At 40.4% G+C, this 13293-nt stretch overlaps 1 protein-coding gene across 3 annotated transcripts in view; it reads left to right on the top strand.

The window, feature by feature from the left end:
• The window catches only part of tbc1d22a (TBC1 domain family, member 22a), a 162199-nt gene that overhangs the window by 57578 nt on the left and 91328 nt on the right, over window positions 1–13293 (top strand). For all 3 annotated transcript variants that reach the window (XM_069519792.1, XM_020092387.2, XM_069519793.1), the window contains one exon: window positions 10353–10423. In XM_069519792.1, coding sequence (XP_069375893.1) covers window positions 10353–10423 — 71 coding nt within the window. The remainder of the gene's footprint in view (window positions 1–10352; window positions 10424–13293) is intronic.

Below are 13293 nucleotides of genomic sequence, written 5' to 3'. Positions count from 1 at the left end.
GCGACAGGTTGTGACAGTGGTCTGTTTAGCATGTAAGGTCGCGTAGAGGGTGATGACCCTCTGCATGTGCGAGAGGAGGGTGATTGATGTCGGGTGGATCTCAACTAATTATTGCTGATGTCCCGAGGCGAGCCTGTCTCTCGCATGAACCTGAACACAGCAAACACAGTAACGCTCGGTGAGGGGGGAGTCCTTTCAGCGGGGAAACATTTTTACATGAGTTTTCGGATTAAAAGTTTGAACTTGAACGTTAAGTCAATCAGTAGATTTTCCTCTGGAGTACAACACAATCAAGTAGCACTGTTAATATATATAAGAATTTTTTTTTTTTTAACGCAAAGGCAGTCCTGGATATTTGAAACTAAATTGTGTAACATTTAAAACACTAAATACTATTTCAAATCATTAATTATTTATGTAAAACAAAATAATTTTTTCTACTTCATTGTGGGTAGAGTTTATATGGACCATTTTTCTTTCTTCCCCAGACCAGGTGCATTTTCCTTTTTCACATTTTTGGTACACAAGCTTAAAAAAAAGAGAGATCCCCGTTATAAGCACCTATCTAAGCTTAAAATTCCGTGAGCATACACCAGACCAACCGCCCAGTTCCCGTACGGAGAAAGGAAGCAGTAGAACAGCCGCACTGGCAGCCGGTTGCAGAGAGAAAATATGCCATCCTTCCAGTTTGGTCCCTTCCACTTCATAAATAAACACTGAATAGTTTATAGCTTGTAGTTAAAAGTACTGTCAGTTTCATTTGGGAGGGCACAGCACTCCAGGCCCCCCATGGCCCGCCTATAATGACGTGTCTGACAAGATGGTCCATCAACATTTTCTGTAGCTTGCTATAGATTACATTTTTCGTCAGTTGCTTTAAAAAAATAAAATAAAAAAACTTTTTTGCCAGCTCTGATCAAAATTCAGGAATAAGTAGTGGTAGTGTTCAGTTTTATGAGTTATAAGCCACAATGTCATGTTTACAGACTTTCTGCATATCTTTTTCTTATTTAATAGATTTTAAGACCAAGAGCTGGCATCTGACATCAAGCAGTTATAGCTGGATCACAGAAATACTGCTGTTGCTATGGCAATGGTCTGTCCTTCTCTTTCTTGGCAATTTATTATTTCCGTCTTTTACTGCCTCTTTTCATCAGTACCTTTCCTTGTTTTTCGCCTCCTCTTCTTTCCTATTTTCTGTTTACTCTTATAGTGGTCATATCGGAGGCAGAGTCCACCTCACACATAAACTCCCACACACATTTACAAACTCACGGATCAACTATTGGTCATCAACACTAAATAACACATAGCACACACAAATAAGCTGCCAACCACTAATAAGAACACAGAAAATACATTGAATAACTGCCCAGAGAACATGCAGACACACTTGCTTTCATTGCCTCGGTGCCTGTCGGTGTGTCTCTCCTCTCTGTTGGTGGTGCTGCAGCTCTTTGTTACACATCCACCAACACTTCAGCCTCACTGCAGCAACTGTTAGCAGGCCTGCTACTCTCCTGCCAAGGGTTGCCTATAGTGCTACAATCTGCAATCCTGTTACACAGCAGCCACCATATGATAGGCTTACCATCAGCGCTGTTTGCCAAGTTAATAGCCACCATCAAAGTGGGAAGTGGCGATGTAATTCAATTTAACTCAGTCCTGATGCCTCTGTGCATGTGTGTGTGTGACAACTTTGGGTGGGTGTGTGTGTGTCAGTTGCTGGGAAAGTGTAGAAGAAGAGATGATGCAGCATTAGATTGGCCAGGTAGTTAAATCTCAGTGGAAGTCTTTTTATTTGAGACTTCAATCGTAAGCTTTTGATGAGGAAAGTGAGAAAATGCAGTGTATGTTGTTTTCTGTATAATATGCGACCTGTTCTTAGAAGGTAGATACTGAAGAAGGGAGAAATACTGAATCTCAAAATCTCAGCATTTTTACATTCTGTTCTCTTCACTTTCAAGAAGAGTAGTCCACTGTGTGTTTCTTGCACAATCACCATGCTTACAGTCAGGGATGCATGTATAGTATATGCACATGGATGTCGGTGCATGTGCAGCATGTCCCCAGGCAAAACACCTGACTTAATAAGGTTTGTGAAACCAGCAGCTGTCTCCTGTGTCAGGAGCCTCCCTGACTGCCTGGCTTAGTTTATTCATGTTACAGTGGGTCATGCTTCCATGTGAATCTTTTCTTTTCTAAGAGAAGCTTCTGTGAATATACTTCAGCCTCCACACTTCACATCTGCTCTCTGCTGGCCAATAGCAACTGCAGATTTATGCTTCCCCCGTCAACATTTTGTGTGTTTATTATGTTTAAATCCACACTTATGTACATTAAGTGATTTACTAACTTAACATAGCCAGAGGTTTGTTTATATATCAATTATGTAAAGTCTGTTTAAATCGTAGATTTATATATAATTTATAACACTGTCCTATGTTAGTTTTTACTTTTCTTACCCTGCCTCTCCCTCAACCCAGCACCCAAGTTGGAAGTTAACCTACGTAATGTAATGTTAAAGTCATGCAAACAACAAATATAGGAAATATATTCCCTATATCTGGAGTTTGCATGACTTTAGATATATATATATATCGCAAATGAAACTCCAGATTTGATTTCATGGTTGACCACACCAAAAGGACTCAAAAGTATTACGATTCAAGGCTTCAAGAGTTCTTTTTGAAGAGAAAAAAATACTAATTCTGTATTGTAGAGGCACAGCCAATTATTTTTTTCAGTTGCACCTTGTCATCTACACTGGTTCAAGTACATTAATGACCATTTTTTTAAAGATGCACACATGTAGAAAACTGCACCTCCAAAAATAATCACTACCAGCTAAAATCTGAAAAAAATGAAATTCTAAATGTCTGCATGTTTCCTCATAAAATGTCTTCACCTAAAAAAAAAAGAGTCACTAGGTCAGATATTTTAGAGCTTGTTTGATCTAAATCAGTTAAAGACAAAGCAAGCTCCAGGGAGTTGAGTTTACAAGTCCTCGTTATAGTGCACACACACATTCTCACACCTGTTCACTCATCTATGCTCGGTGTCCTCTCCCAGCCATCTGGGCCATCCATCAGGCCTCCTGAGCAGGTATAATCCAGGGGGGAGTATCTTTTTACAAGAGTCCCATTAGTTTATGAGCCGTCTGCTCCCTGGCGCCATCACTTTGTCCTTTAGATGAGTTAGACTGTTCAGGACTCTCTCACAGTATTCAAGGTTTATAGGAGGGGAGCTTAACTTTTTAATACACTGCATGATAAAGGTGTCCGTCCTGACTGTATTGTTTTTGTGACCTCGCTGGCAAAATGGTTTCAGGTGACACCGATTGTCCCAGAGCGAGAAGGGACGGCATTCATCCACTTTTTTTTTAACATTGTAATATTATCCAGGACAGGTGTTTGTGAGGACGTAACACTGTGTTTACAGTGAGATACAGCACCACTGACTGTGTTTCTTATGCTTTAGACCCTTAGGCTCCAAAAGCCTGAGCCCACTTTCCCATTGAGACTTTTGGACCCTTCTGGATGTGAAAAACTCACCATTGACCCTTGATTTGCCAAGGCAACCCCCTCTTGCAGAATGTGAACGCCAGTTTTGTCAGGTGTGTGTGTCTGCCATGAACCTTGTGGTGTTTTGCCCCAGTGGTCGCGCTCCGTCTGAATGCTGCCTGAATAGTGCATGGCTCCGGCCCGCCAACCGTCTTCCCTCCTGCTCCCATCAGTTCCTTGTTCAGCCAGCACTGACTGACAGCACTTCTTTCCTCCTCGCCGTCTTCTGTTCTTCTTCGTGGCCTTCATACAGAACCATGCACACAGGTAGGCAGACTGAGTGACAGGCAGGTAGACAGGCAGACATGGAAGGTGTGTGCAGGTTCAGTTTTTACATCTACAATCACACACACACACACATTCACACACACTCTATTTATGGATTTATTTTTCATGTTGCGTGGTTGTTCATAGTAAGTGCCCTCACTCAGCCACAAAAGCTCCTCAAGCTCCATTGTATCTGTCCACTCAGGAGGCAAACAGTCAATTATCATTGCATGCATGATTCTAATGGTTGCACTTGAAATCATACTTGCCCTTTGTGTGCAAGATTAGAATCAAAATTGAATTTAAGGATCCTTAATCCCACTCCCCATCTCTATTGTCATTGTTTCCCAGGGAATACTTCACGGATCCTGATGAAACGAATCATGGATATTTGGGGTACTGTTATTAATGAATGAGTGTAATTGGTTATGAGTGATGCAGATCCAAATAAATATCTGCATCTAGTGGATTTAATAGTGGTTTTATAAGGGGACTGTTGGGCCTTGGCAGAGGTATATTCATTTGTGCAGCCAAACTCCTAAATTCTAGTTTCACTCTCTTTAGGCCCTTGCCATTGAAAATGTGTTCTGTAGCCAAATGTTAAAGAACTGGTCCTGTGACCCACATGTGAGTGTTTCAAATCCCCAAGCAGACTGAGAGAATCTAGGCCAGAAAGGTGAATAAGACACATCATCTCCTACCACAGCAAGTACAGTACACTTGAGGTGGCCTTTATCAAGACACCCATTCCCCATCTGCTTCAGTGGAGCTGCTGTAGGCAAAAGTACATGAGTGTCTACAACAGGCCACTCCATGTTTTGTTCCTTTTAAACTACACTACTCAGGCTGCTGTTGTATAATACTTCTGGTTCTCTTCGCTGGATTAAATACGTTTTAATGAAATGAAAAACATGATATTTGGTTATATTTTGCCCTCTGAATGTTTCAAGAGTCATTGAGCATTCATTACCTCCGAGGGTCCCACATCAGAGCAGCTGTTGTGGGTGTTCAACAGAAGGTACATGGTGTCCTAATCACCCCCTGTGGTCCCCAGCTTAACTCCAGCCAAGACAAAGTGCACCCCTGTAAGTTCATGCATAATGGAATACAGTAGACACACAGAGGAAAGACTAGCGGCCGCTGCCCTTGAGTTGCACATTGCTGATGTTACAGGTGTTTTCCGTGCCGACGAGTAAAAAACGCTTCTCCCATACCAATCCCCTGAGGCGTGTGCCTAGAGCATACTAAACATCTCTGAGTCTGATCACACTAATTCCAATGCACATGTATAATAATGTGATATTTTATTGGTCCCATTAGGGAAGTTGTGTTTGCTCTTGTACCAGCTTGCACTTCTATATGTATATTCATTTTAAGGATTGCCTGTGGGGTGAAGTAAGTCTATGTAGCATTTTTGCTTTAATGAGTTGCAACTGCATTGTTTGTTAGCAGAATTTATTCCAGTGCAGATGACTATATGTGGGGGGTGATAATTTTGTCTGCCAAAAATGGCTTGTTTGCACTTAACTTTGCCAGTAGCATGTCGCCTCCAGGACAGTTGCTGAAACTTTTTGAACCCATATTGTGACAAGTGCCCGCTGAGCAAAAACAACAGATTAATTTTCAAAATGTCACAGAATGTCTTTAATTTATTCCAGAGCAGTGAGGGCTTGACTGTCTCATTCATAATGCACAAGAGATGCCCCGGAGAGTCAGATATGTTTTCTGAGAGATGAGCTAGCCGCACACTAATGAAACGACATCTGCAATTTAGCCTGCACGTCAACTATGCTCACATCGCCCCCTCTGTAGGAAATTGAGTTTTCTTCTTCAGAAATGATTCCTCAGGAATTAGAGCTCACGTTGCTACAACATAGTGTTGTAAGCATTTAGGATATGTGGGGTAGACACATTTCCCATGAGAGGCTATTTACATTAGAATAAAGCATCACCACAGAATCTATTTCACAGATGGATTATGGATTATGTGTTTCCTTGCAGATCTCTTCTCAAAGCATCATTTTAGCTCAGGACTAATTATAAACTGGAAAATACAATGAAACATTTGTCCTCATAGAGTTTACCATTGTTCTTTCATGTGCTGTACAAGTGCAGACCATCAGTACTCTGACAGTCAAATGTGGGTCTATAAGTCATCCAGGCTCACGTTGGGGTCACTGTCATTTGGATTCTGTGACGATCTGGCTCTCAGTTTGAGAGAGTTTGGAATACAGCAAAGGAACAATGGCTGTGTCTGTGGTTTTCTGTGTATGATGTATGGGTGTAATGGGCACATCCCCTTCTGCTGGCCACATGCTGCTAAGTACATATTTGCTCCTTGATCTGTCCACACATTGGTACCTGCCCACACTCAAGCATCTACAATGCACAATGGACCTCATTCAAGAACCATTCATACAAACAGATTTGCACTTACGTTGTGTGTACAGGTGATTCTGGACAACTTGTGAAGAGACTGAATGTAATATTTTAACATGTATAGTAATGAAAAGGATGAAAGTGTTGCAATGTCTATTCCAGTGTTAAGAGAAAACATGCCAATACAGAATCACTGGTAATTGCATGTGATTTTTTCATCCATATCAGTGACAGTGAGTTTCTACCTTGACCGCCTCCTGTTGCAGTAATTGATTGCCTCGCAGCGGGGAGCCTTTTTTATTTTCCAATCCATTTTCATATTAGTCAGTGACAGTACGACTGGTGACACTGCATTAACAGCACTGCTTTTGTTCGTCTCTTATTCCATTTCTGGACCACTCTACATCTCTGAAATCTGGACCTTTAACTCTGATCTTGTTAAGTACTTCCCTCTACTCCTTGATGTCATTTTCATGGATGAATACTTCTGACATTGGGCAGGAAGCGCAGCCTTATATGGAATTATTGGGGTGTTAAATATGCTATTTTATTATCCTTGTGCACATCTGCTAAAATACACACAGATGGTGTTCATCATGCTCCATGTTCTTGCATGAGGCCCAATGTTTATTTCCAAAGAACATTCCCATAAAAATCTTTGATCAGAGGATGGGGCTTTCTGGAGATCACTGCATCATCAGGATGGGAACATTAACCAAGTTGTGCCCCTTAACTCCCCTTCTCTAAACCCCCAACGGTGAGATTAATGCCAGGTGGGGGAAATATAACATAGTTTAATTAAGCCCGAGTCCACAAGATTCATGGAGTAATTTCTTTGTCTGACAGTGCAAATGAAGGTTCAAAGGGTGCAAGGCAAGAGGAGAGACACCCATGACTAGCTGTTCAGAGTGTAATGAATGTAGAGGTGCACGTTGGGTAACGATTTCAACCTTAAAGACTTAAATTAATTCTGTGTAACAGCACTGCAGCGGCACCACTCTACATGTGTAATAGGCAGATGTCACTGCGAGTGGTCTAATGGTTCATTCATGTAAAAATTCATCCAGGAGTCACTAATGGGGAGCTGTGAAAGTTGGAAAAAAAATAAACTCAAGTCCTTCGTCATGCACTTGTGGCAATCAATAGTCACAACTCATGAATCTGTCTTTCATGAGCCTGCAAGACAGGATGTGGCTTAACGAACCACGCTGGGACTGGCAGTGGTTCCAAATGCAGAAACAGGATCACAATGTTTTGTCCGCTGTGGTATCAGTGTTGTTTTACACCATATCAGTAACATGACGTGTTACATGATAACAAGTTTTCCCTGATAAAACAGAAAACTCTCTGTAAATAAAACACGCTACTGCGTTTGAGAGAGCGAGTGATTAGATAACTGGTGACAGCTGTGCTAATCAACTGGCCTAGCGCTGGTCTCCTGAGTCGCCTCCACACCTCTCTCCTTAGGCTGGATGCCACCATACCCACCCTCACACCATACATATATATAAATATTTGACATGTAGTTTGATTTTCAAAAGAAATTTTGGTCCATGTCCCATCTGCTAACATGGAGGAGGCAGGGTTTATGACCTCTACTGCAGCCAGTCACCAGGTGGCGATCAAGATGCTTTGGCTTCACTTCTGAGGGAACAGTTCTTTCTTATAGTCTATGATTAGAACATATGCACAGATTTTCATACACTGCCCTCCACTTGTCAGATGCAGAGACTATCCATTGAGAACCTGCAACGCATTTGCTTTGCAACTTCTATGCTCTGTATCATGTCTGAGAGAGTTTTGTTTTAAATGCATCTTACTGCTGCACACTAAGCCTTGGGGTAATCGAAACCTTCCCATACTGTGGGGCTATGTCAGCCTCCAAACCAACAGGGCCATGCTGTGCACTAGATCACTGTATTGAATTTCTATATAATTAAAGTCACTGGGGACAAGGTAAGAGAGAACTTTTAAGTGGAAGATGCACAGGAACTATAGGAAATAAATAGCTACTCCCATCAGTTGAACAAGCTCTAATGCGTTTCACTCAATTTAGCCAATGGACTTAGCCCATTGCTATTTAGGTGATTGCTATTTCCTATTCCGCTATCTGTCACTGACTCTCCATTGCATTTGCCTTGAAGAACAGGCATGGCAGAGTAATTCGGCAGCACTAATCAATACTATTCACTCTGTGCGAAGGGCTTATCAATTTCCAGCCAGTGCTTTGAATAAGATTCGAAGAATTTGGCTTATTCATTGGGTATACATTTTTTTCTTTTTTTTCTTTCTTTTCTACCTCTGAAAAGTATTTTAAGACAGTGCGATTTCGTTCACACAGAAATCAATTTCCCTTTCTCCCCTTCACTTTCAAAATGCAGGTAAAAACATTGTCAGCGCAATTACAACTGAAAATCACTGTGTTTTTATGTTTGTCTCGGTTCGGCAGTGGCAACTTGTCTTATTGAATGCTAATAAGGGGTTTGTGGACTCGCAGGGCCCAGGAAGAGGGAGACCTATCTGTGAATAATGGATAAGTTAATGTCATCCAGGAAACTCTTGCCCCTGAAAAACACACAGTCATCTTTAATATCCTAACCTCCTTGGTAAACTTGAGCCCATTTTCCACTGGTCAAAAAACACTATCATCCAGCTTTTGTCTGCGATGGGAATGGATACAATCGTCATTTACTTCAGGGTCATGTGATTTTGCAGTCGAGATTCAGGCTCTGATCGGCAGTGATGGAAAAAGGACACGAAACAGAAAGGCAAACTCCTCTACTGTCAATGGGAAAGGAGTCAATTGCCTTGGGTTTTACCCACGTATTGGTATTGGTAACTTAGTAACTTAGCTATTACATCACACAACATACTGATACAAGCAGAAGCTTAAGTTCTATTTAGGAACATGATCTCTTTCTGCTGCAGGGAAATTAGATCCTACACTTTTATTGTAGTCCGATTGTTACTTTCGATTAACTGAAAATAGCTTGAAACAAAAGACACAGGTTGCTAAGTACCTTAAGACAAAGCATTATCCCTTGTCACTGTTAATCCCTACACCCACCATCTGTGTGTATGTGTGTGTTAGTGAGAGAGATCGGTATGGGTTGGATAACACCTAAGCATTAAGCCATATTTTCTGGATCTTCATAGACCCAAAGGGAAACGACTCTGCCAATTTAAAACTCCAATTTGCACCTCTCCTCTCCGTCAGATTTATTTTACATTACAGCCCATTGGCTCCCCCACCCAGCCCGAGGAAACCAAGTCAATAATCCACTTCTATCCCATCACATAATTTCAGTCGAGGGAAAGACATACAGACAGGAAGGAAAGTTTAGATAGCGCGGATATGGATAGACGACTGTTTTTTAACTGAACAATTGATTTAGCTGCTCACTTATCCAATAATGGGTTTGAATTTGTTTTTATTGGGATTTTTTTTATGACCTTGTTAACAGAATTATTTTATCGCAACAAATCTATATGTTACAATAACGTCAGAATTTGGTTTAACTTTGGTGACAAAAACGTATTTATATGTTGATTGAAAACTCAAAATGTTATAATAAAATTGTATAGTTTATCTCCTGCACCACATGCTGGAATAGCTCTGTAGTAGTGAATATAAATAGTAAATCATTGAGCTAACACAGAAATCTGATGAATGTGTTCATTATTTTTCTTCTATTTTCACTTTCCTCTTAATGTTGCCGTGTCGAAATTTACTAAAAAAATTGTCAAAGTATTTTAACCCTGTATGTGGTTTTAGTATAATCACGTTGCACACTCAAATTCTTTCTAATTCTTTTCTAATTTTGTTAGTATTTATTTCTGAAAAAAATAAATCTCTGTTTGACTCATCAATTAATTTAGTGATCATTGCAGCTTTAATATGCAGGAGGTGGACAATTTAACTAATAAACTACTCCGTGCTCTGTGGTTCATCAAATATTTATAGTCATGTTTTCAAAATGCTGAAATATTTTGTTCCTTAATGGCCAACATGGTGTAGATACTGATGTGGGTATCTGTCAGAAACTCATATTGGCTTATACTATGGAGGATGTTCAAGATGGAATCCATATCTTTATTGAATCTGAAAATTAACTCTCTGGTATTGTGGTTGTGCTTTTACAGAAGAGCTACGGAAACTCAGCTGGTCTGGAATCCCAAGACAGGTCCGACCGATTACGTGGAAGCTCCTCTCAGTAAGTTTGACATGCACACATGCACACATTTACAACACACATGCAATTGCAGGTAATATACACTGTGCATTCAGACTCCAACACAGTGAGACAATCACTAATCTGTGTAAAATGTAGACACACTTTGCTACAAAAGCACTCCGAGACAAAAACCAGTTCAACCTCATCCCGCAGGGGAAAACACAGATTAATCAAGTACACACACTTGCACACACAAATAAAATCACACAAATAATTAACACATTACAGCTGATCTTAGGCACACACACCCACACATACACGTATAAACACATGCAAAGTTGCTGTCATGTTGTATTGGCGTACCCCCTCCCTTTTTTGATTTATGGAGACTGGTAACAGTCCTGCTTTTTTTTTCCAAACTTCAATAGGGAAAATTAATTGCGAGGCACAAGTAATTTATTCATGAGAGGCGCGGTGTGTTTACTCATTAAGCTATTGTTGTGGTATACAGCTTCTAGTCTGCAGAGAGAAGACTGGCTTTTTGAGCACCATGACTCTTCCATTAATTACCGCACAATAGCTAATGTGCCGCAGAAAAGATGTCATTAAAGGTGTGTGTGCGCGTGTTGGTGCTTTTTTTTTTCTTTTGGTGGGAGGGTTACCTACTGGGTGCTCTAACCATTAACGGCTGCTTTGTTTAGTGCTCGACTGAAGCAAAGGCTCACAGGGCTGTATGAAGTACTGGCAGTAGTGTGGGCAGCCGGGCTCAGGGGAGGGTAGAGGCACCTTGGTAATTTAACTGTTTTTGTGTATTTGTGTGTGTTAGTGTACGTGTTTGTCTGGGTGTTTCATCCTTATGGAAGAATGTGTAAGAATCTATAGAATGTGTTGCATATGTGTGTGGGCATGTATACTCCTTCATTCACATGTTTATTTGTGTTATATACATATGTAAAGAAAATGCTGCAGTGAACTTTGGGGAAGCAAAGCACAGATGGCCTGTGGCCTGTATATATTACAGCTGGACCACCTCTGCTTCCCTGCAGAGAAATTAAACTGGAGGCTGCAGAGAAAGGGATTGTGTGGAGAGGAAAGAAGCAAAGACAAAAACAAACTAGTTTGAAAGTATTAAGGTACAAAACCACAGTTGGAAGTAAAAATGATGGCAAGAGAGAAATATCCTCCATAAGTTCTTCCTCCATTGTTAATCAAATCTTAGCCTCAAGGGAAAAGTCTGACATTTTGGGAAAGACAACTCGACAATTAGACCTTCAGTGGTGCTGATGGTCAGGTTTGTGGAACTTTTGGGAGATCCAGACTAACTATGTCCTCCTGATTCCCTGTCTTTATGCTAAACTAAGCCAACTGCCCCGTGGCTCTGGCTCTAAGACACAAGAGTGGAATCGTTCTTTTCATCTAACTCTTACTAAGAAAGTGAATTGGCCAAAATGTCAAACAGTTTCTTCAAAGTTAGAATTACCCAAAGTCTTACCGGTAAATGATTCACCCTGTGTAGCAATGAAAGCTTTGCATAGTGGTTGCAGTATGCTACTTGGTGCTATATACAACTTTATAGATGATGGCGTGAGTTAGAGATCCCTTATGTTATTATTAGGAGTGTAAACATTTATTTTGGTCCATTATGAAACAAATTAGAATATGGTGGTCCGCCACAGTCTAGATTATTAATAGGACATGCTAGTGGTCTATTAACACCCTTAGGAGTGGTTCACAGAAGCCTCATTCACTTGTCAGTTTTATCACAGTGTCTGCAGGTCTTAAAGTCCTTTAAAGTTCTCTACTTACCTTCGTCAGAGAAGGCCTTTAGTTGATATACACATATTTAAATTGAACTTTATTTTTAATGATGGTTACAAATCTTAAAGTGTGATGGTTTTTGCCAACATTGTCAGTACAGCTTAGCTACAGTACCGTGGGCACTCATTGTCATTCAAAGGGCAAGTGCCAATAAAAAAAATAAAAAAAATCATCATTTTAAAGTAATTAACACTTTTTAATTAGTTATTCCATCTATCCATTTTGTGCCAATTATGCAAATTCAGGTCATCATTATTTAATTGTGTCATGACAAATCATTGTAACATATATGTCTGGGGAATTCTGAAATAATTGGGACATTATCCATCAGACTTTCATACTTGTGTATAACTGTGAAATGGGTATTAAATGGAATTCTGTGTGGTACCAAATGTAAGAAGTAAACCCCTGCAGAAACCCAGTGTTTGCACAGTTTGTTCTACACAGTTGTCTCTTGCCAAAAAATACTGCTACATACACAGACTCGGTATCACCTTCTTTAAAGTCTGAAGCCCAGAAGCTCCTGAAGAACAAATGTATGTCCTCAGTTTAGGAAACAGTCTCAATATTTGTTCTTCAACTTTCTTACTGTTCTGCTGAAAACCCAGCTGCTGCTTTGCTCTTTAGATTTGTAATTGCAAGCCTTCAATGCAATATAAAAAAACTCTAACTCATCTTCATTGACTGAATTTAGATTAAAATATCGTTCTGAGTTGTTTTGACAGTGCAAACCTCCATAGACCCATGGACGAAGTAATCTTCACACCTTGTGAGCATTTCGATAGCTTTCTAGATCTCGTGTCTTGTGCAGTATGAATTATCTCAGGGTTAAATCCAAGGTTCAGATTAAAGTGAAAAGTGGGCACGGTGTCAAAAGCTCTCATATCTCGTGAAGTAAGAACACTTGACTGCCTTTTCTGTCCTGTGTGTGGTATGACCCAGTGGAGAAATAGATAGGAGGGGATCAGGCTCAAAAAAAATCTATTCTCCCTCTTGCGCACACGTACACACACATTGAGACTCACATTCTGTATTCCATAACCTTGTCCGAGGCACCTAATAAAACTTCACTCCAGTGGCGTCCCTTGTGC

The sequence above is a fragment of the Paralichthys olivaceus genome, chromosome 23 (genome assembly GCF_024713975.1).
Source record: "Paralichthys olivaceus isolate ysfri-2021 chromosome 23, ASM2471397v2, whole genome shotgun sequence".
In the NCBI taxonomy this organism is placed as follows: domain Eukaryota; kingdom Metazoa; phylum Chordata; class Actinopteri; order Pleuronectiformes; family Paralichthyidae; genus Paralichthys; species Paralichthys olivaceus.
Note: the sequence above shows the minus strand (reverse complement) of the source record. Positions and strands in the feature narration are given on the sequence as shown.